At 39.0% G+C, this 23,223-nt stretch overlaps 1 protein-coding gene across 4 annotated transcripts in view; it reads right to left on the minus strand.

The window, feature by feature from the left end:
* Window positions 1-855: 855 nt before the first annotated feature.
* Window positions 856-23,223, minus strand: part of POPDC1 (popeye domain cAMP effector 1) — a 30,650-nt gene continuing 8,282 nt past the window's right edge. For 2 of the 4 annotated variants that reach the window (XM_082757905.1, XM_082757906.1), the window contains exons 5-9: window positions 17,713-17,900; window positions 16,681-16,789; window positions 14,536-14,703; window positions 10,306-10,447; window positions 856-2,648 (exon numbers count right to left, since the gene is read on the minus strand). In XM_082757905.1, the coding sequence (XP_082614031.1) occupies window positions 2,524-2,648; window positions 10,306-10,447; window positions 14,536-14,703; window positions 16,681-16,789; window positions 17,713-17,900 (732 nt within the window). In that variant the 3' untranslated portion in view covers window positions 856-2,523. Of the gene's footprint in view, window positions 2,649-5,160; window positions 6,922-10,305; window positions 10,448-14,535; window positions 14,704-16,680; window positions 16,790-17,712; window positions 17,901-23,223 lie in introns of those variants that run through there. The other 2 variants (XM_082757904.1, XM_082757907.1) reach the window with 2 other exon arrangements.

The following is a 23,223-nucleotide window of genomic DNA, read 5'->3' on the forward strand; positions in this document are numbered from 1 at the left end:
CTCTCTTGCCCTCCCTGTAGCTAAGAGGCAACCTCTTTCTGACCTCTTTCTGAGCCACGCTCTTTCTGACCTTCAACTGATGCTGCACTTGCTTCTTGTGTGTGTAGATCTACTGGTTTTAATCCAGAAAGATGGGATTTGGTTTTTGCTTGTTTGTTCTTTTCATATTTTTACCATGGTCAAATGACCTTGTTATGTGATTTTATTTACGTATTTATGTATTTATTTTTTTATTTATTATTCCTAATCATTAAAAATCACGCATCAACTTCTTCCAACTGGTGTGTGCTATTCATTTGGATTATTTTATCTGGAATGGGAGTAAAACATCCCTTCTTATGCAGAGCTTGAAGCTGGTGCATGGAGCAAAGAAGCATGCCCCTAACCAAGCCATGAATCTCACACCATTTTGTTACTGACACAGCTTTTTAATTGACTACTTGCAAGTAAAACCTGAAAATATATGCAGAATTGTTTTATTTATGAAGTCTGTCTGTGTTGTAATCCAAAGGAACGTAAGTGTTTTAGGCATGCGATACTCACAAGCAGTCAGGTTCCTGTAACAGCACCTGTTGATGGTTTTATCTCCCTCATTCCACCATTTCCACCCACGTTGAATTTGAGCCTGCTTCGGGCAGGAGGCTGGATCAGATGATGTGCAGGGGTCCCAGCCTAACTAACCCGCTCACTCCATTATTCATCCCACAGACTTGTTTTATAATTGCTATTGTTTATATTAAAAGAAATGGGATATCACAAAACTCAAAACAGACCTCCAGCATCTGCTGGAGTTATGAGGACAAGTATTTCTCCTTTACTATGCACTTTATTGTATAGAGAATACTTCATATTTCTTTCTGCTGTATTCAGTTTTCTTGTCTATTGTATGTTTGGTCATGGTATAATTTGTTTCATTGCTAGTATTTAACAGTTAGCCACTAAAAACATGGTACGCTTGACTTACTATACTATAAAGATATTTTACATCTATTTACACAAAGTAGTAACCATGTCTCGCCTCAGTGGGTCATTTTTAATAATGTAGAACTGAGCAAGCGACAATACACATTGATGTACTGTTGAACACTGGATTTAAACTCACAGAAACAAGAACATTGACAATGCAGGTCAAATTTCCAGTTGTGTAAGCATGCATTTTGATGCTGCAGGAGTTTTTGGAACAAATGGCTTACATAACTCAGATGCAGGATGATTCAAGGATGCCTTGCCAGGATAAACTTTAGAATTAAAACGAAGTGACAGAAAACAGAGCAGAAACAGACGCTTAACACCTTGGACTGCTTGCAGATATACACTGAACTTCTATTATTGTATCTAGTGGATTTTTGTGCAACATGCTAAATGAAATACTATCTGTATTCTGCTTAGTTAAAATATACTACTTGTTAAACAACAAATTGCAAAGCACAGAATGACAGCTACCATTTATGCATCCCCACTTATTACAGGCAGGGCTGCTACAAGTGCCTCCGACAAAGCCTTCCCAATGCCACCCACTACGACACTGTGCTTCCCTTTACTTGCAGCAGGCTCATTTGGACAGTTGGAGCTGAATTTCCTGCACCAACCGTCATCTATACCTCATGTACTGTTGTGTGCAAAGATTAATCCAGAACAAATCAATCATCCTGCAGATAAGACTAAGGAAAAGCGTGTATTTTTGCCCATCTTAAAAAAGCAAATCCAGGAAGTCCCTTCCTGGAGAGGCACTAGAACCGACACAGCTTTGTAAAAGAGAGGCATGTTTGGCACAGATGGGCTGATGTGACTTCATTAGACTTTTTTAAACAGACTTTCTTCTGTGAAAAAAAAAAAAGTGGTTGCCCAACTGAGACTTCAGTATTACAATACACTTACCTAAAGAAGAAAAAGTTAAGGTTGGAAACATTACATTTAACATTAAATCTAAGTATTTGGCCAAAAGAAGAAAAAAAAAAAAGAAAAAAAGAAAAAAAGAAGTCATTATTACAACTCTGGAGTCAAGCAGTCAGGTTAGGAAATGCCAGAATTTGAGGCAAATACCTACCAATATAAGCAGAATAGTATGTCTATTGTTTCACAGGAGACTCACAACGATGAGTTAAAAACAACACAGCTTTAGAAACATAATTTTAAAATCTCCCACAGTATTTTTCAGCGCTAAAATACAAGCTTCTAAGAATCTTATGGAAAAAAAACTTTGGATATTCTGCACCAAGTTAGTCTCTAGAAATTTCAGGCTAGTCAGCCACTGTATACTAAATTAATAACAGCAAGAGCCAAAGTAAAAACAAAGCAAATACTCATGTCCAGAAAACAAAAATAAAACCCATATGAGATTGTTTTTATTTTTATTTAGAAGTAAAATAAAAGCATGGCACTTCTGTCTAGAAGCCACTGACATGCTGTGGTAAATTCAATTGTGGGAAGATGTTTTTAGCTTCCAGACTCCTTCCCATTTAAGCTTCTTCCTCTTGCTCTGGAGCTTAGTACAAGCTCTTGCACTTCCGAAGACATATCTGTTTAAGGCAGCCGCTGGACTTCAAGCTTATCAGCTGATGGTGCTTCAAAGACATCATCTTCAACGCTTTCTTCTATTGGCTTCATCTTTGCCGAAGTTCTCAGGTAGGGAGATGTCCGGCCTGGGCCTGCCATAGTTCCAAAGAAATTTTTGATTAATTTCACAATTTACACCTTCTATTTATACCCATTTGTGACAAAGAGTACAGAATCTGATGATCCAATACTAATTCCCTCCTAAGGGGATTTTATTTCTGAAAGTTTCTTTATTATTCAGCTACAGGCATCAGGAAATCCTGACATGCACCAGTAATACCTTCAGAGTTCAAATTCTACAGCCAGTTCAGTCACAGATCTCTCCCCAACTTCAGTGCAAATCCTGAGACTGCATGAGAAGCACACTACTGTGGCCTTGACATCTGTTTTCTCATTTGTTAGACTCACCCACGAATTATTCTCCAAAAGGACACTATGACTGGTTACCTTATGAACAGACAGCATGTACATCTGCATACTTGCCTTCACTGGGAAACAACTCTTACATTTACTGGGAAAACCTGAGGTGTGTATGTTATCATAGTCCCAACTGCCTTAAAAACATGATAATGTAAAACTTAAAGAATATACAATATCCCCATAAACAATCATAAAGAGAACAAGACAGATTAGGATATGAAGGCCATACAACGTTTGACTGACAGAGATGTCATTGCTCTAAGACAATCTGCTAGGAAAGCAGCAACTCATAAAGCCTGCCAGAGCAGAGCATGCACAAAAGCCATTGCTGGCAAGACATTAAATGGAGCTTTTGTGCAAGTTGCCACTGCAAACTACATCTGTTTTAGTTAACCTTTCAGCTTGAGCGTTTCACCATAGAACTCCTTTAACATTAGTCTAACAGGTTTATTTCCCATCGTTCAAAGAAATGATATCTGGAGCTGCACAGTTCTTTCTCTGTGAAGAGTTAACCACAAAGGTACAAGGTTGTAAACAGTTAGCATATGATGACCAAAAAGAGCAGGGAAATCTCTGAAACACCACTTCAGAAGAGAAGAGCAAGAGGTAGTGGTTCTGTCTGACAGGTCATCTGTATACAACCTGAAAGTTTTCTTGAAAAAAAAATACTGGTAGCCATCACATACTGCTTCAGGACTATTCTTACTACTTCTTTAAATAAAGTTTGTCAGACACACAGTAAGTGCTCTGCTAAGGAAGCCTTCTTATGAAGAAGGACTCCTTTCTGAGGAGATTGGATATTAGGAGGAAATTTTTTGCTAGAGGCTGGTGAGGTACTGGAACAGGTTGCCCAGAGAAGCTGTGGATTCCCCATCCCTGGAAGTGTTCAAGACCAGGCTGGATGGGGCCCTGGCAAACCTGATCTAGTGGGTGGCACCCCTGCCTATGGCAGGGGGGTTGGAACTAGATAATCTTTAAGGTCCCTTCCAACCCAGGCCATTCCATGATTCTATGATTCTGCTGCGTATTTTACACACAGAGAACAAAACACTTGCTACACGCAAGACCAGCAGGTGTTACATCACTGCACTTTTAAGTCACATTCACACAAACATGGTTTGGAATTAGCTGTTTAGAACTTTTTGTGTTAAAGATGTATTAGTATTTTATTCTAGCATTCAAAAAAAAATTAACTTGTGATAAAGGGACACTCACATGCATTTTTAAACACTGGAAATGTTAAGCACTTCTTTCCACACATGAGCTTTTACAACCTCTGTGAGTGATGACTGCTTTTAATCATCAAAATCCAAGGTTTAGATATAAAACAGACTTTGTTGGAAGACATTAACAAATTACACTCAAAGGTGAAAGGATATCTGAAAATGTTGGATTACAGTTTCATTTTTTTACATTTTTTTTGATTTCTATATTAGAATACTTTGGGTTTAGAATGTTTTTCTTTTGTTTAAATGTGCTTACTCTTCTGTCCAGAAATCTGAAATAAGAATCCATAACTCTGCTGAACAGGATCCAATATTAGGTCTAATACTGTTAAGTTGTTCGGTTCAAAGCCATGCCCTTATTTCCTCCAAATACAAAAAACTTTTCTATTCATGCCTCCACCCAGCATTGGACAGATGTTTGAGACTCAACCAGGTCTTGAACGCAGGCCTTCCATACACTGCTCTTATATTTTCTTTATGTCCTAAACTAAGATGCCTATTAAAATGGTATTTCCTCTGAAACCCAATCTTTCTGTTACCCACAAGCTGGGTGTAACAGCCAGCACACACAGTGAGATAATGCTGATAAAAGCATTACCAAAACAAAGCCTTTCTACATTCCTGCTTAGCTCAGAAGTTCACAAATTCAGATTCATAGCAAATCTCAGTGATCTAAACCAAGTACCATGGAAAAGACCCGTATCATTAGTAAGTATAACTATCAAGCAATAGAATTATTGAATAGAAATTAATATTGAAATGTTTCTTAAAGGACTTAAAGTTCTGATTGCATTGAACTATTTCTGCTTATCTCATATTTTGGGAAAAGAGATACAAAAATTTCATCTACTAATAAACTACACCTGAATGGATAATGTACATAAAGCACACGTACCACAACACACAAATTCCACTTTATACCTTTTTTGAGGATGCTTGCTGAGTTAATGTGATGTTATCAACACAAAGCATCATGCTGCAAACGACCCACTCCGTAAGCATTACAGAACTCTTGTTGGTTATTTCCTTAACATAAAAGCAAACAGTTAGTTGGGTTTCTTAGTTAATTCATTTCAAAACACAGTTTTGTTAGCAATTGTAGTTTGGGGCCTACTAATTCAAAATTTTCACACTTCCACAGCAAAACACTTTGAAAAAAGCCTTTTATCAGTTTCTTTAGAAAATGAGTTAAAGCTGATAAGGTATAGAACAGCTAAATGCATAATGTAAAAGTTTTATTAAAAAATAATAAATGCTTATTATTTCAAGAACATGGAAATTAGGAAAATAAGGTTTGTTTTTATTGTGGCAGACAAATACCATATCTGTATTGGGAAGGTTTTTGTCCACACAACTGATCACCTAACAATGACAAGACAGAAGTCCTCCAGAATTCCTGCACAGGTAAGTTTCTCATTTCTTCTTCTTCTAAAAAAAAATATATATATATAGGTGTTGGTTCCATATGCTCTTCACTATATCTTCTGTTTGATTTTGTTTGTTCATAATAAACTAACGCGTGACTAAGAGGATCCAGGGGAACACAGCTCTGGGACAGTATGCCTCAGCACATTCCTCATACTGCAACTTAAAAGCAGTGGGAAGGTAAATGGCAGCTTTTTTTTTCTTTTTTTTTTTTTCTGTGATCCAAGAAAAAGTGTGTACATGGCCACAATCTGAATTCAATGCAAATCTTTAGACAGAGCTCACCTTGGTAGAAAAACCGTCACTGGCAATGGCATTACATAGGACAAACAAGTTGGCAAGATATTTTGGCAAAAAGACAGACTGAAGTGTTATAGTTTAGTTAGACAAATCACCTTTTATCAACTACAGAGGTCAGAAATTTCATATTAATCAAAATGCAAAGAAATAAATGATAGCATTTCTTGAGGTGTCTTACACACTGCTCTAGGGGCAACCTCCCCACCTCTACAAAAGAGAAATACTGGACTCCAGGGGCTGCCACCACACCTAGCAATGGTAATGCTACCAATGGCATGGTGGTACTACCAACTACACCAACCGTTGTCAGAACATAAAAGACATTTAAACCTCCCTCTCCTCTCTCCTGGGGAAAGTACACACCATACACCAGAAAACACGGTACATAAACCAGGAAACGTACAGCAGAGAACAGTGTTTTTAACAAGTATATACTGAGAATAGATGCATCTTAGGGATTAATGTAATTACAGCTGAAAATGTCAAGCATTTAGATTACTTTCTCCCAAAGCTGAAATACTGGTGTTAGTGTTCTGATGCTAGGCCTTGGAGAGAATTTTAATTTTAGCTAATTGCACAAACACAGTTTTACAATTTCTTTCAGGCTTCTGAGTGTGCCAATTTGTACAAGTGCCCTCTATGCAGAGGAGTGGCTTCAGTGCATGGAGCTTTGCCTTGGAACAGGTGAAAAGCCAGTTGAGAGCTTATGGGTAAAGATCGGAGAACAGACCAACATGGGAGACTTCACAGCAAGTATTTGCTACAGGCTGCCTGATCAAGAAGAGCAAGTAGTTGGAAGCCTTCTTTAGACAGCTGGATGAAGCCTCATGATGGCAGGCCTGGGTGCTCATGGGGAGCTCTAACCACCCCCGTAGCTGGTGGTAACAGGGCTGGGTTCAAGCAGTCCAGGAGGTTTCTGGAGGCTGTAGAGGACAATTTCTTCACACGAGCAGTCGATGAGCCGGCTAGGGGAGGTGTTCTGCTGGACCTGTCACTGACGAACAAGGAAGAACTCATCAGGGAGGTGAAGGCTGATGGTAACCTTGGCTGTAGTATCCAAGGGCTGGTGGAGTTTAAGAAACTGAGAGAAGAGTGCAAGACAAATAGAAGAGTTACAACCCTGGGCTTGAGGACCGTGGACTGTGGCTTGCTCAGGGATCTACTTGGCAGGAACCCCAGGGTCATGGCCCACAAGGGCAGAGAGACCCAAGGACAGCTGGTTGATCTTCAAGGACACCTTCCTCTAAACAGAAGGACAGTCCATTCCAATGTGCAGAAAGTCAAGCAAGCGTGGCAGAAGGCTGGCATAGATGAACAGAGAAGTCCTGAAGAAGCTCAAACACATACACATAGTGAAAGCAGGGATGAGCTGCTTGGGAGGAATACAGAAACATGGCCCACGCATGCAGGGATGGAAATGGGAAAGCCAAAGCTCGGCTGGACTTGGATCTGGTAAAGGGCAACAAGAAGGGCTATTACAAATACACAGCCAACAAAAGGAAGACCAGGGAAACTGTGAGGCTACGGCTCAGTGGGGCACAGGACCTAGGCAGAAAGCAGATGGAAATGTCTGAGGTACTGCATACCTTTTTTGCCTCAGTTTTTACTGGTAAGGTTTGTCCCCAGGCCTCCCAGATCAGTAACTCTAGCGGCAGAGACTGGGAGAGTGATCCTTTACTTACAGGAAAGGTGGACTGAGTTAGGGACCACTAAGGCCTACAGGGCATACACAAGACTGTGGAACCACCGGGGCTGCATCCAAGGGTGCTGAGGGCCGGCTGAAGCAGTTGCAAGACCCTTCTCTGTTGTCTTTGCAAGGTGATGGCAGTCAGGGGAGAGGCAAATGCCATGCTTGTTTACAAGAAGGGCAAGGAGGAGGATCTGGGGAACTACTGTTCCATCAGCCTCACCTTAGTCCCCAGAAAGATTACAGAGCCTATCTTCCTGGAAGCTGTGTGCAAGCACATAAAGGACAGCAGGATTACTGGGAATAGCCAGCATGGATTTACCATGGTCAGACTGTGCCTAATCAGCCTGACCATGTTCTGTGGAGAGATGACTGGCCCCTGTGAACAAAGGGAGTGGAGTAAATATTGTTTACCTGGATTGTAGCAAGGCCCTGAACAGCCTGCCATTAAATCCTTCCAGCCAAACTGGTGAGAAATGGACAGGATACATGGACTACAGTGAGTTGGAAACTGGCTGGATTGCTGAGTTCACAGGATGGTGAACAGCAGTACAAAATACAGCTGGCAGCTGGTTACTAGCAGGGTCCCCTGAGGCCTATAATGTTCAGTATATCTTTATTAATGACCTGGAAGATAGGACAAAGTGCACTCTTGCCAAATTCATAGACAACACTCAAGTAATGAAGGAAACTGCTGACAGGCCACAGGGTGGGGCTGCCAGTCAGAATGGGCCTTCGGAGGCTGGAGAAAAGAACTGATAGAAATGACATGAAGTTCCACAGAGTCAAATTCCTGCACCTGGGACACTATAAGCCTATACAGCAGTAAAGGCCAGGCAGTGACTGGTTGGAAAACAACTTTTCAGAAACAGACCTGGGAGCCCTGGTGGACACCAAATTGAGTATGACTCAGCAGTGTGCCCTGGCAGTGAAGAAGGCCATCCATATATTGGACCATATTAGCAAAAGCATAGACAGAAGATCGAAGGAAGTGGTTATTCTCATCTACTTGGTAATTGTGAGGCAAGATCTGGTTTGGGCTCCCCAGTACAAGAAAGACATGGACATATTGGAGTGAGTGCAGTGGAGAACAACCAAGGTGGTCAGGAGCTGGAGCATATGGCATACATGGAGAGGCTGTGAGAACTGGTTGTGTTCAGCCTTATGAACAGAAGACTCACAGAAGATCTTACTGTTGTTTTCAGCTACCTAACAGAAGGCTACAAAGAAGACAGAGCCAGACTCTTCTCAGAGGCATGCATTAAAGAACAAGGGACAACACTCATGAGTTGCAGTAAGGGAGAATTTTTTCACTGTGAGAGCGATAAGGCACTGGAGGGGGTTGCACAGAGAAGGTGTGGAAACTTAAACCTTGGCAATACTCAAAGCTTGACTGGATATGGCCCTCAGCAACCTGCTGTAGCTGATCTTGCTTTGAGCATGGGGTTGGACTAGATGATCTCCAGAGGTCCCTTGCAACCCTCAACTGTACTGTGATTATAAATGTTCTTTCAGGAAACAGAGGATAAATTAATAAAGTAGCACTGGAAATTTCACCAGCCTTTAACAACTATGTCCCAGCTGTCACCCTAGAATTCTAGAAGGGTGAAATATTATCAGGGCTTTTGCTTCCATCTCTCAGGAGATAGAACATTAAGGAGTGAAAACAGACAGGCCCTCCCAGCCTGAAGGAGTCCATGGATGAGAACTGTGAGGAACACAATGGAACACAGTAAATAGTAGAGTGCAAATACTTTAAATCACTTCTTCACCTTAGCAGTGTGTTTAACCACAATAAATAACTGGCTGTGATTTTTTTTCATCATAGATTTAAATTCTAACTACCAAAGAATAATATTTCCCAAATCAAAATAAATAATTCTATGTGACCCTTTTAAATTGCTAAATTGTTAAATTGTTTAAATTTTAAATTGTTAAACAGCTTATGCCAAAGGAGACAATTGAGCATCTTCTGGTTTTTGTGCTGTTGTTCAAAAGTGGGTTTCAGAGTTCAGACTACTGTTGAAACACAGATTCAGGGAAATTGGAAGTAAACAACAGAAAGCCTAGAAAGTATTGTTTAAAAGGCTTCTATAAAGGAATAAATTCCAAGAGCAAAAGGTCAGATATGGCTTCACTAACTTGATCTGTTCTGTACTACTCCCATCATAAAAGCACAAGGAAGGAAATTCTGACAGGATATTTGGAGATTTTCCAGGGGGCATCAAAAAATTAGTTACACACCATATCTTTCCACTCCCTCCCAACGCAAACTACCTTCGGAGGAAATGCAGAGCTCCCAGTTGATGAGAGGAGGAAACGTTTTGCTTTGTTTTTTTAAGTTCTACAAGCTCTAGTCACAGACCAAAGGAGATACTACTGTGACAAGCACTGTGGATTCACGCTGTTTTGCCCCTTTGCTATAAACATTCCATATTATGTCTACATATTCAGATTATATCACAAATTATTACTATATATGCTACTTTTTCTAGTGCCTACTTGAAGTAGTTTCAGTTAGCATAGAAATCCTTAAAGCAAATCTATAAGATTCTGTACACTTAGTTAATTTACAGCAGCAACCCAAAAGCTACACTTTGCTCCTACTGAGGACTATACGAGTTCTACAATCATCTTTAGTTATCAACTAAATTGTGTCCAAAATTGGTATGAACTATTTTGAGCACTCACGTAGAGAGGATGCAGAGGAAGTCCCACGAAGAAACATCTGCAAGCCATCCTCACTGTCGCTGGTACTGGCCATACTGTTTCTCATCTGCATCACAGATAGCTGTGAGCAAAGACTAGGCTGACGATCAATCTTTTTGGAGGCCTAAAATATATATATATTATTTTAAAAGAGGTATCAAGTGAATTTGAAACAAAAATTGAGACTTTTTTTCTCTGTAGTTGACACTCTGGTCTCAGCTGTGACTATTTATGAATCAAGAAAGAGCAGAAGATTCTGTGTAGTGTAAATTGATTTAAATGCAAATATAAGATGCCAGTAATATATTGGAATTAGAAAATCAACAAGCATGAATTATTAAATTTTTCTTCTGTGCTGTACTGGAATTTGCAGGTATTTTCCTACAGGCAGATTTATTTTTATTATATGGTAATCCATTACTCAAGTATGATGCTTGGTAATCACATACAGGCTTCATGACAGCGTGGTCCTCCTTGCTAAGAACTGGTTCCTGATTATACTGAGGACAAATTAAATGCATCATATGTACAATATTCTCCGTCCAATGATTTTAGGGTCTTCTATTTGCTTGCAGGACTTTTTCTGAGATGTCTTTGTACTATCATATTTACTTGAAACAATGCATTTTATCTTATTAAATATTACTGAAAATCAGAAAGATATTGCAGGTTTATGTGAAAGGTGGTAATCAATGGCATATGCATAACGAATAACTCCATTTTACTGAACTTTAACAGTCAGGAATTACCACTCTGTTTCATGTAGAGAGGAACAACTATTTTCCCAAGAGTAGTGAAAATCTCCTTATATAGAAGTCATAAAGTTCCTTACAATTAAAATGGTATTTTTCCTGTTTTCCAACATACAACAAATAGACACTCTTCTTAGCTACTATCATCTTGATAATGAATAATCTACACTGGATTTGTTTTGTCTGCTCTCCTGTATGTCCCCTGTGTACAGAAAGTCTACTACAAAGTTTTCTGTTGAGATTGTTACCAGATTAAAAGTACTAAGGACACCAGGAATATGTACATTTGACAGTGAAGCTTGTGAGAAGTGACATATGCATAGGGTTCTGACAATAAGGAAATTAAGGTGGTTTTACTTAACAGAGCGTTTCTGTCACGCATTATATAGGAAGGGCTTGTGAAGAATTTCATTTGAGGAAGAATAAAAAGGTACTACAAATTTTCCAAATGCTCACTCTTGCTGTTTATAACATATATTTTCCAAAACTGTTGAGATGCGAAAGTTACAATGATTTTGATTTCAAATGACTACTTTCACTAAAAATAAGGACTTGGTACAAACACAAGCGAAAATGAAAATGTAATTAAGAAATATACATAAAACTGTGAAGCCAAATATATATGTATATGACGTTAACATTTTAAATGACTTTTGAGTAAAATATATACTCAGTGCATATAACTCAAAAGTGTTACTAGCTGTAGTTAAATGGGCCTTTTCTGTTCATACTGACACATCTGTATATTATAAAGCTATACCTTTATAGTTTACTAGTAGCTCTACTATATTTACCAAATACCTCTATTTAGCATACAGCAGTAAATACAGACAGGGTAAATACAGAACTAGAAACTACTTTCAGCCTTGATCTCATCTAGCTCAACAGGCTCAACAGGTTGGGTATCCATTGGATTTTCCAAGCTCTGCATACCAAAATAAACATTTCAAACAGCAAGGACTGCCATTTGATGACAGCAATACCCATGGCTGCAACCCAGCAGGATTAAAAGGGAGGAGGCAGAAGCTGTTCTCACAAGGAAACCTGAAAGGAATATGCTGATGACAAATCCTTGCACTACTGTTTTCATAAAATGTGCAGATGTTGTGTTAGTCAAAGCATGAAGGAAATCAAATGAATAGGAAGGACACAGAGAATGGGATAAAAATGACCTAAGCTAAGACAGTATGAGGGAAAAAAAAAGGATAAAGAGGAAAAGATAAAATAAGAGACAGAGAAAGAGAAGGGATTTCTTCTGGCAATGAATATATTCAGATATTCAAACTGCATCTGTTTCAGACTTTTTGGAGGATAGCATGAACTCCTTATGAGGTGAAGTTGCAGCGTCCCAGCAAATCAATTTTCTAACATATTTAATTCAGCAATTGTCTTCTGCCAGATTTTGGTAGCTGGACTCTGTTAAAGTCTATCCACCTTCCTGTTGTTGTTTTTAACATTTTGAAGGTATGATAAGGACTTTTTACTTAAAAAAAACAAACCAACAATTTAGACCTTACAACAGTGAGTATTCCATGTGGTATTACCAGAGAATACTGACACTAGTGCTGAAGTTCTACTGTGCAGCACAAGTCAGCAGCATAAGTGTGTTGCAGATGAGTTTGTATGCTATGCACAATAAAAATACCTCAATGTGCCTAGAGTCACCCACATGTAAGAAAATAAAAGAAGGGAATGAAAGAAAGAAGGAAGACAAGAAGAGAGAAAATTAAAATAAAATAAAATAAAATAAAATAAAATAAAATAAAATAAAATAAAATAAAATAAAATAAAATAAAATAAAACAAAACAAAACAGAACAGAACAGAACAGAACAGGAAGAAAGCAGAAAAGAGGAAAAAGTCAAGAAAAAAAATAAAAGAAGAGGAAAAAAAGAGGGAAAAAATAAAGGAATGTAGAAAACAACTGTCCCCCAGGAGATGCCTGCTGAATGCAATTCTTAGCACATAAAGAAGGCATGCTGCTAGGTGTTCCCTCCAGATGCCATAGTTCAGAAATGACTTACTGTCTATAGTTTTTTTGTTTTGTTTTGTTTTTAATACAGTACATCTCTGTACTCTGTAATTCTTACCCTTTTTTTTTTTTTAAAAAGAAGAAAAGTATTAACCACATATGTTGTAAGATGTACTTCATAGATGGCATATTCCTGCTATATCACTTTTAGTTTATTGCACCAGTAAGACTCACAACCTCAGATGATCAATAAAAACAGTGATCTGAAATAGTTTTGATGATCTAATTGCAAGACAGGGTAATCCTCAGTGTCACTGACCACTGTAATCCCCTATGTCATTGACCAGAGGGCAGAATAAGCAGTGTTTTACTGCCATAAAATTGTTTCTCCGACAATTCTTTTTTTCCTCTCCTTATAACCAGTAGAAAATTGGGAAAACTTACAATGTCTAATTAACCATAAATACCTTACAAGTGAAGCATACTATGTAATTTGTATGGTAGCAGTGGCAGTCATTCTTTTTGGATCTTTTTCCAGTAAATTCACGACTTTGAAGAATTAACTATTTAACCTCTATGTATTTATGGGCAATCTGACAAAAAGGATTTTTGCTCTCGGTTAGTGTGAGTTAAGTCAACAAAGACAGAATATGAAAATACTGTATTATAAATATCCTAAGCTTTTCATAAATGATGGTGAAAGTTCTTCAAATAAATTACATGAGAACCCTAGCCACTATATAAAGAATAGAAAAATCACTACTAGCAGCTGAGTGGCATACCTTCCAAATCTTGAAAAGCCCTGTAACTAAGGAAGGAGACAAAATGAAAGTAAAACAAGATAATCAATATATCCATGGCTATGTCCAGACCACTTACCATGACACCTAAAGCATACTCCCTCTACACGCAAAGAACATAATTACAGCTGAAAATGTCACACAGAATGAATTATTTTCAGACTTCTTAGCAAAGGTATTTATATGGATTTCATGCCTTCTTCCACTGATTATACTGTATCAATTCAACACTGCCTTTTTTTCTCATATTGGCAACACTCAAGCACATGTTGAAATTACTCATTTTGGCAATCAGTGTTACCCAGCAGTCTGTCACAACAAGTGAACTCTTCTAAAATACCCTGAAGCTTCTTTGTACAAAGGTACACATTCATTAGTTAGAAATGATATCCTAGAAGAAGCACCTTTTTAGCTACTGCTCACCACGTCTGCCAGTTGGCAGTAGCCAATCAGCTGAGAATCTGTTATTCATCTTTCTTGCACATTGCTGTGCTAACATCAACCTCAGTATTGATGCTGACAAAAATGTTGCACTGACTCATATTTTGGCACTAAAAGGCAATATGAGTATGAATTCAACAGCTGATAGCAGCAGATAGAAAAAAGGTGCTTTAAGATGATTTAAACTTGAAGTAACAATACATTTGTGTAAGGCAGGAAAATTCCTAAATGAAACTTCAGTTGCTTACCTTGTCATTTAAGGTTGGGTCATTCAATGAATACAGTTTATTTGTAATATCTTTGCCAATAAGATACTTAAAGATCTCATAAAGAAATGGTTCAGATTCCAGAAAATAAGTCAGCCTTTCTCTGGACCAGCACAGGAACTTGCAATTATCATCTGCGACAATGGTGACCTGAGAAAACACATACTCAGAATTAGCCCTTCTCTTTTGCCTGCAAGTAAGTGTTACCATTTTATTTGTGCCTCTATTTAAAATAATTCTTAAATCCATTACACTTTTTGTTGTCCCTTAGAACATGATATTTACAAATTTAAAACAGCTCACATGTTTATTATCATCATATTTTTAACATATAAGCACGACCAGTTTGATTTGCTGAAAGTCTGGTGGGAAATAATATGAAGGGGAAATCTCTGCTACGTTCTAAAACTTTAAGTATTTATGTTACAGGAGATTTACATGCAAAGTCAGTCCTGTGTTGATGACACTTCTCACATCCCAACAGGCCTACACATTTCTTGGTTTTAGTTCACATCACTGTGACCAAGCAGGAAGAATTGGTGTAATCCAAAAGTTTCAATGAAAGAGTTTTAAAAAGGAGATTAAAAAAAAAAAAAAAAAAAAAGTAAAAAAAAAAGAAGTTTAATCTCTCTTTCTTCCTTGTCAGACCTTTTGATCTTACAAGCACTACCTTCTAGCACGTGATCCAGGGACCTCTTTGCTTAGTTATTGACAATTTTGCTGTTGATAGCTGCAGTCTAGTTTACACCCTCTCTAGGCAGGCTGTAGCATTTATAAACAACTCATCAGATTTGTACAGTTGTGCCAGTGGAGGGCAGTGCCACACAGAAATAAGCCCTGTGATACTGCAGCATGTTTTACAAGATGAAGTCAGTCATCTAGGAAGAAAAGAGGTGCACTGTACTATCACAGACTAACTTTGCCTCCTTAAAACAAATAAAAAATATATAAAGCCTAAGAGAAAATAGAAAGTCTAAGGAAAACTGTCAGATATACTCAGGTTTTAACTTAACTGTCTGATAACAGTAAACAGGCAGAGAAATACAAGCTTGGGAGGAACTTGTCAGCATTGCCAGCAGATGGAGTCCCTAAGACGAAATTCACATCCTACTTCGATGGCACTCCCGAAAACATTTATATTGCAGCACGCCGAAATGGCAAACAGCTAGCAAATCTCACGAGTGAAGGATGTGTACTGCACTAGACTGCAATAATTTTTCAGGCAGGCACAGCTTTGAGTTTTTTCCCTTTGGCAGAACTGATTCATATCTAGCCATTTATGAGAGAAATAGATTGTACCAAGTGGTCTGCAGCCCTGCAGGATGCCTTGCTGCCGTGAAATGAATACATCTCGACAAGTATCTCCCTCTGGCATTAAGCCTAATATTTGACTGGAACATGTTACATCAGTCACTGACTTTACATTCCGCATTACTCTTCTCCCTCCCTTTCTGCCATGGTATCAGCGGGGATGTATCCTGTCCAGCCACAGTCCAGTAATTACTACATAGACACTGTTAAAGAATATAAAGTAAGAGGCAGCAAAACAGTGATTTCAATAGTATGTGAAAAAAAACACCTTCTCTAGTAATAGTATTTTTTACTACAAGCTATAAGATATTCATTAATGTACTAGCATAATTAAACCACTAAAGATATATATCCTTACTGCTCCCATATGAATATTTTAATTCTAAGCAGTATGATCACCTTCAGTTAATGCTGCTTTAACAATTTTCAAGATGATAGAAGCATTTAACACCTTTAGATAAATACCAATTTCAAACTATTAGTTCCTGCATTTTACAAATCTTTCATTTTAGTAACACCAAACTTTACTGTAATTAATTTTCTTTTTCTGGTTTTTGAACTAGTGAAGGGACTGCTTGCATCATCTTTTTCTCCAGTAAAGCTCTCTCTTAAATAATTTCTCCTGAATGATATTTTAATACAAAATAAACTTGCGAACAGTAAAAAGGGAGAACAGAATATCAAAGGACAAACTATTCAGTAAACACCATCATAATACTGTTTTGCAGCATTTCATTCAAAAAAGTTTTTCTTGATATGGGCCATCACTAAACACCAGTACTAGAAAGGCAGCATATGACTTAAACCAAAGTGTACCTGGAATTTCTCACCCCGGTTCATCTGAGTTGATCGAAATTCAGGTGAATCTATAAAGGCACAGGGGTAAATATTATGCAGAAAATGCCCTCGATAAGAGACCTTCATTCTGGAAATAAAAATGTACAAAATATCACTTTAAAATCACAGAGGTCAATTTATTTGATATCATTTGAATATGATTATTGACAATGGTAATGCGGAAAGTAACAGGCTAAAATATATATTTATTCTGGAGTTTCAGCCAAAGAACCAACCTGTTTTCTGCCTGAATCTCCTCTGATTCCAATTCTGGTTGCCTGATGCGGTATGTAGCCTCAAAACACTGATTTTCAAAAGGGAAAAGGTCTGAAGGGTAATGACTCCACAGTCACACCAGAATCAGGCTTCCTTTAGATAACTAGCTTCACAGTGATGAGCAGCTTTGACTTCAGAGTCAAAGAAAACCATGAAACCTGATGTCACTGTTGCCATCTACAAAGACTGTTTAAAATATTGGCCAGAACTTAGCAAGACCTTCAAGATTACAGCCTGGCCACGGGGATTTTTACCTTCTCATCTGGGTTTGTGAGCCAGGTCTGGGCAGTGCACTTGACCCAATTTCAATAGGCCTCTTGGTTTACAGTCAGCTGGAGGGTTAGTCTTCCCCTCCCTCATGAACAATATTCTTTAACGTTAAACCCAGAGAATGCACTGAGGATAAGATTAAGGATAACGAAAATATCCAAAACCGGAACAAACTTCTTGCTTGTTCTGGAAGACACTTTCTGTGGTATTGTATGAATATAATTTCCATTAAAATCAATATGGCTGTACACACACATTGATGCACAATGTATTTTCAGTAGGACACATCACTGTCATTTGAAAATAGTGTCAGAAAATAGCCTATGGCTAGAGGCTATGTGGCTATAGACCATAGCATGCAAGAAACAGTAACATTTACAAAACTAGCAAGCAACCAAACAACTTTTTAATGAATTCAACCACCACACAATACATAAGACCATTCCCAAGCTTTATAGCACCTACTTCCCCTTCAGCAGGATGCTCAGCCTATCATCAACTGATGTTTTATCCTCTGCAGCATAAGCTTGACCTGTCTTTAAAGTCTGAATGTTGCAAAATTGCCCAGTTAATCTCTGGAACAGCTCTGGAGGCACATGGAGTGGTTCGAACATTCTCTTGTAGAGGCTACTGAGCTCCTTCTCTATCTTGATCTAGAATGCAAACACAAATAAACATAAATACAGAGACAGACTGGTTAAAAAAGACTGCATGCATGCTTTAGCTGTTAAATCTGAGTAATATCTTTGTCTTTCATATGTTTAAACAAGAAAAGAAGAAGCCAATGTGTGACATCTATCCACAATGATGCCTTTGGCAGGGTGGCCAAAGCCTTAGCTAGAGCCAGCCAGGCTGGCAATGTGGTGCTTTAGAATGCTGTTCTCCGCAAGTGGCATGGTAAATCAGACACAAGGAGTCTTTTGAGACTTCTTTACATCTAACAGGGAATAGAACTTGGATGAGAATTACACAGAAAAAAAAATGAGGTTGCCTGCATTTTTCACACCATATCCACAACACATTCTGGCCATCTCTCAGACTCTCCTGGGAGCCTCTCATCCCTTAGCTTCTTGGCTGACTTGCAGTAGAAAAGCAGGACTATGAGTCCTGAAAAACAAACCCATCATATTGAAACCACGTGTGATGAGGGAGGAAAAAAGCAATGCCAGCTGAACATCCCACATCTAGGAGCCCACCCAAACTCAGGCAGCAGCAATGAGGGAAAGGAAGCTGGCTGAAATCCCAAGCCTGGAGATCTTTCCTGAATGAAGGCAGCAGGGAATGAGACAGAGTCCTTGCCTCCCCTAAAGCAGAGGCAGCTTGAACAAACAAATTAGAAGAATGAGCAACAGATCATGAAAAAATAATGTATACATAGAAAAGAAAAATGGAAAAGCAACAAAGAAAAAAGGTAGAAAAAGAAGAAAATGTCACCACTTCAACAAATGAGAATATTCCAAGTTTATGCATTTTTCTATTTATTTATTTTTTTAATATTAGAAAAAGGGAAAGATAGAATAAAGCAGCACAGGAGTCCAGGAGTCACTTTTCAGCTGATGGTAGCCAACAGTGCCAACTGAGAAGCTTCTGAGCACCCTGTGGTTGGAGGTGGAAGGGGTCCAAAATGATCGTGGGAGGCCCTGGTTTGACTGAGGCCCATGAGAGCTTCCAACTGTCAAGTATATACTATTTCCTCCCCAGAAGACTATTTTAGGGTTAAAATAATAGTCTTTAACCCCTACAAAACCTACGTATTTCATACCAAAAATCCTCCCTGCGCTGCTCTTCAAAGAATGACGTATGAGTGCTGAATAGTGAATCAAGCATAACAGAGGTTTTTGGAAAATTCATTAAGGTTTATATGTTTTTTATTTAAATCTAGAACAAACTGAGCTGAAACAGAAACCTTCCAGACTTATGGAACCATATTTGAAGCTTATCACCCACAAGCTCAATCACTGGATGCCATCCATCCCACAGATGGGCCACTGAACTCCATGGGAATCACTTTGGAACTGACAATCAAGAAGAGATGGTGGGTTAATCCCTGAGAAACAGGATACAGCTACTTATTAAATTTCTTCACAGGAAGAGATAAGGCTGCTTATGTGACCTTGACATTATAATTTCATAACCTTTCAGGATGGTCTTTGCAGCCTTTATTTTTCTATAAAAGCTCAACAAGAGCATCCCAAACCTGCAGTCTTCACTTTTCACCCAAACATCCTCAAAATATGGAAAGTGGAAGCAAGTTTATAAACTGCAGAGATTTCTATGTGGCCTTGAAAAACAGACACCAATACCTATTTCCAAGGACTTAATACAAAAAATTCTTCTGAGAGCTCCTGAGAACTTTCTTTTGCTTATACATAGCTGAACTTACTGTTAACTTTGTGTACATTTGCCACCCACAACAATGTTAAAATATTCTATTTTTGTTTAACTTTTTTGATCTGTCTATACATATACCTCCATCAACTGTGACTTACTGTCTCCTCAAAACATTTAAATGGATCATTCTATTACATTGCTTTGGCAGGATTTTGTTACATGTCTCCCTTCTCCTATAATATCATCTCTGCCACAGGACTGAGAAGAGGAGGGCTGGAATGCAAATGTTCAGACAAGATGATCAATAAAGTCACAGAATAACTGAGCTTGGAAGGGACCTCTGGAGGTCATCGTGTCCAAGCCTCTGCTCAAGCAGGGCCACGAAGAGTAACATTGCCCAGTATCTTGTGCAGACAGATTCCGAACATTGCCAAGGATGAAGACCCCACCACCTTTCTGGGCAACCTGTGCTAGTGCTCCATCATCTGCACAATAAAAAGTGTTTCCTTATGTTCAGGTTTCAGTATGTGCCTGTTGCCTTTTGTTCCATCACTGGGCACCACTGAAAAGAGCCTGGCATTGTCATCTTTGCATGTCTGCAACCTCCCTTTAGGTATTTATACACATTGACACGATCCCACTTGACCTTCCTCTTCTCTAGGCTGAACAGTCCCAGCTCTCTCAGCCTCATAGGAGAGATGTTCTGGTCCCTTCATGATCGTGGCCCTTTGTTGGGCTCCCTCCACTATGTCTATGTCTCTTGTGTTGGGGATTGCCCTGAATTGTTTGATTTCAAAATATGTTCCATATACATGTGAAGTTGGGCAACTTGTTTGGTCCATAGCTTTTCCAGGAACTCACTCATTTTTAGGACCCATACCAATTTAACTTGTACCTCTTTCTATCCATGAGCACTGCAAGTCGAAGAGAGAGAAATTCCTTTCCCTGATAAACATACAGGTAGCTCCCAAGACTCCTGAATTCAAAACAATAAGGACATGAGGAGATAACTTGGCCCTAGAGTGCTAATTCACTCCCTTAACTAGCACATAATTCAGATTTCATGATCTCCCTTGTGTGTTTAATACTTAGGAAAGAAAACAGCCGCAACTACTTTCCTAAAGACCGATCAGGTTGGACACTGTAGATACACTTTGGATAGCCCTCCTTGTAACAGACTATTCACCCTCTGCAAGCACAGTTGACTCTTTCTCCAGTCATGCCTGTGGGTCATATTCCAAATGAGCCATATGGGTAGGTGTAATGTTTTGTTCAGCAATGGTTGAAATATTTTGGGATCCTGCCAAAGCTCCGAGTCAGAGCTCTGTAGAGACACTGATTAGACTCTTTCAGCTTCCACTCAGACTGGAAAAGCCAAATCTGTAAAGCTCCAAGGAGTCAAAACTGCAGAAATAATCTTTTGGTCAGAAAAGAAATTCACTGTTACTTAGCATGCCATGTTTAATAAAATAAATATTTAACTGAAAATATCAATTATTCATTTTGTAATATGGCTAACTTGTAATTATCTTCCATTCTTTTATTTCCTTAAAAATGTGATTTGTGAGGATGACTAAATAAAATTGATTTTGTGATGGGCAGTATAATAGATGCAGACAGAAAATCTAATTCAAAATCTGTTTCTAACTTTTTTTTTTTTTTTTTTTTTTTTTGGCATCCTCTAGCTTTTTATAGAAAAACACTAAAAAAACAGCCTGAAAGTTCGTAGTAAACAGAATCTGTATGAGAGCTAAAAAGACATATGTGACTACCAGGCATCATTTCTTCCAGTAATCTTGCTGTTCATAGCCTGTAAAAAGGCAATTTATACATTGCTTGGGATACTACCCTGCTTCCATGTACTTTCCACTATTTAAATTCACACAATTTACTAAGAATTTAGAGCCTAGTTTTCAGAGATGCTGAGGACCCAGACCACTCTTACAGTGGCAGGAATAAAAATATTTCGAAAACCAGACTCTGGACTCCAGTTCTCCTTTGTGGTACAATTTAGATTAGCATGAAGTGAATTTTTTTCCTCATACTGCTAGAAAGCCGCAATGAAATGCATCTCACCTAACTGTGAGTATATAAAGGTAGGTTAGTAGTTAGCAATGGTTGTGCATGCTTGTTCTCTAGTCACTGGAGACAGATGGCAATATCACACCTTCAACAGGTACTAGGTAGGTGGCTTGAATGACACCGGACAAACTAGTTTAAACCAGATGTATAACCCTGGGACTGGTACTGTTTAATATCCTTATCAACAACATAGACAGTGGGCTTGAGTGTACCCTCAGCAAGTTTGCATATGACACCAAGCTGAGTGGTGTGGTTGATGTGACAGAAGGAAGGGATGCCATCCAGACAGACCTGGACAAACTGAAGCAGTGGGCCCATGTGAACCTAATAAGGCTCAACAAGTCCAAGTGCAAGGTGCTGTACTTGGATTGGGGCAATCCCAGACATGAGCACTGAATGGGAGAAGAACTCATTGAGAGTCTTGGAGAGAAAGACTTGGGGGTTCTGGCGGACAAAAAGCTTGCCATGAGCCAGCAGTGCATGCTTGCAGCCCAGAAGGCCAACTGCATCCTGGGCTGCATCAACAGAGGAGTGGCCAGCAAGCTGAGAGACATGATTGTCCCCTTCTGCTCAGCCCTTCTGAGGCCCCACTTGGAGTCCTGTGTCCAGGTCTGGGGCCCCCAGCACAAGAAGGATGTGAGTCTGTTAGAGCAGGTCCGGGGGAGGAAAGCAAAGATGATCAGAGGGCCAGAGCACCTCTCCTATGGAAGAAGGGCTGAGAGAGCTGGAGATGTTCAGCGTGGAGAAGACTCTGGGGTGACCTTACTGCAGTTTTTCAGTACTTGAAGGAGGCTTATAAAAAAGATGGAGAGCAATTTTTTGTTCGGTCAACGGCAAGACAAAGGGGAATAATTTTAAACTAAAAGAGGTGAGATTTAGATTAGAGGTTAGGAGGAAATTCTTCACTCCGAGGGTGGTGAGGCCTCTCTGAGTCCACATCCACAACCTCTCTGGCACAGGTTGCCCAGAGAGGTTGTGGATGCCCCATCCCTGGAGGTGTTCAAGGCCAGGTTGGATGAGGCCCTGAGCAACCTGGTCTAGTGTGTGGCATCCCTGCCTATGGCAGGAGGGTTGGAATTAGACGATCTTTGAGGTCCCTTCCAACCTGAGCCATTCTATGACTCTGTCAAAGCGAGACAAGATGACTCCAGTTCTTCATTCCTCTTTCATAAGGTAAACTTACTGTCTCAGAAGTAGAAGCCACAACACATTATTTGTACTCTTTGAAAGTGCTCTTAATTGTTAGACTCAAGTGTAATCTGCTTCCTCTCAGAGGCCTTTCATTTCTGGAAGTGCTTATGTCCTGAACTATGTAATATTTCAGTGTCAGTATGTGACAGAGACTACATAAGAACGCAGCTGATGCCTGTGTAGAGCACTTCCCAGTTACGAGTAGTTGATATTCCTCCTACATTTTAACATTTTTGTTGCCTGAACATTTCTGTCTTTAGAAAGCAGTTTAATATTGAATAAGATTGAGGGAAAGAGAGATTTAGTAAAGGCATCAGTGGTGGTGGTTTCAAGATTTTAATTTGTTCTCTGTCCAGGATTATAGAGAATGTC

The sequence above is a fragment of the Aythya marila genome (assembly GCF_965140915.1).
Source record: "Aythya marila genome assembly, chromosome: 3".
Lineage (NCBI taxonomy): Eukaryota > Metazoa > Chordata > Aves > Anseriformes > Anatidae > Aythya > Aythya marila.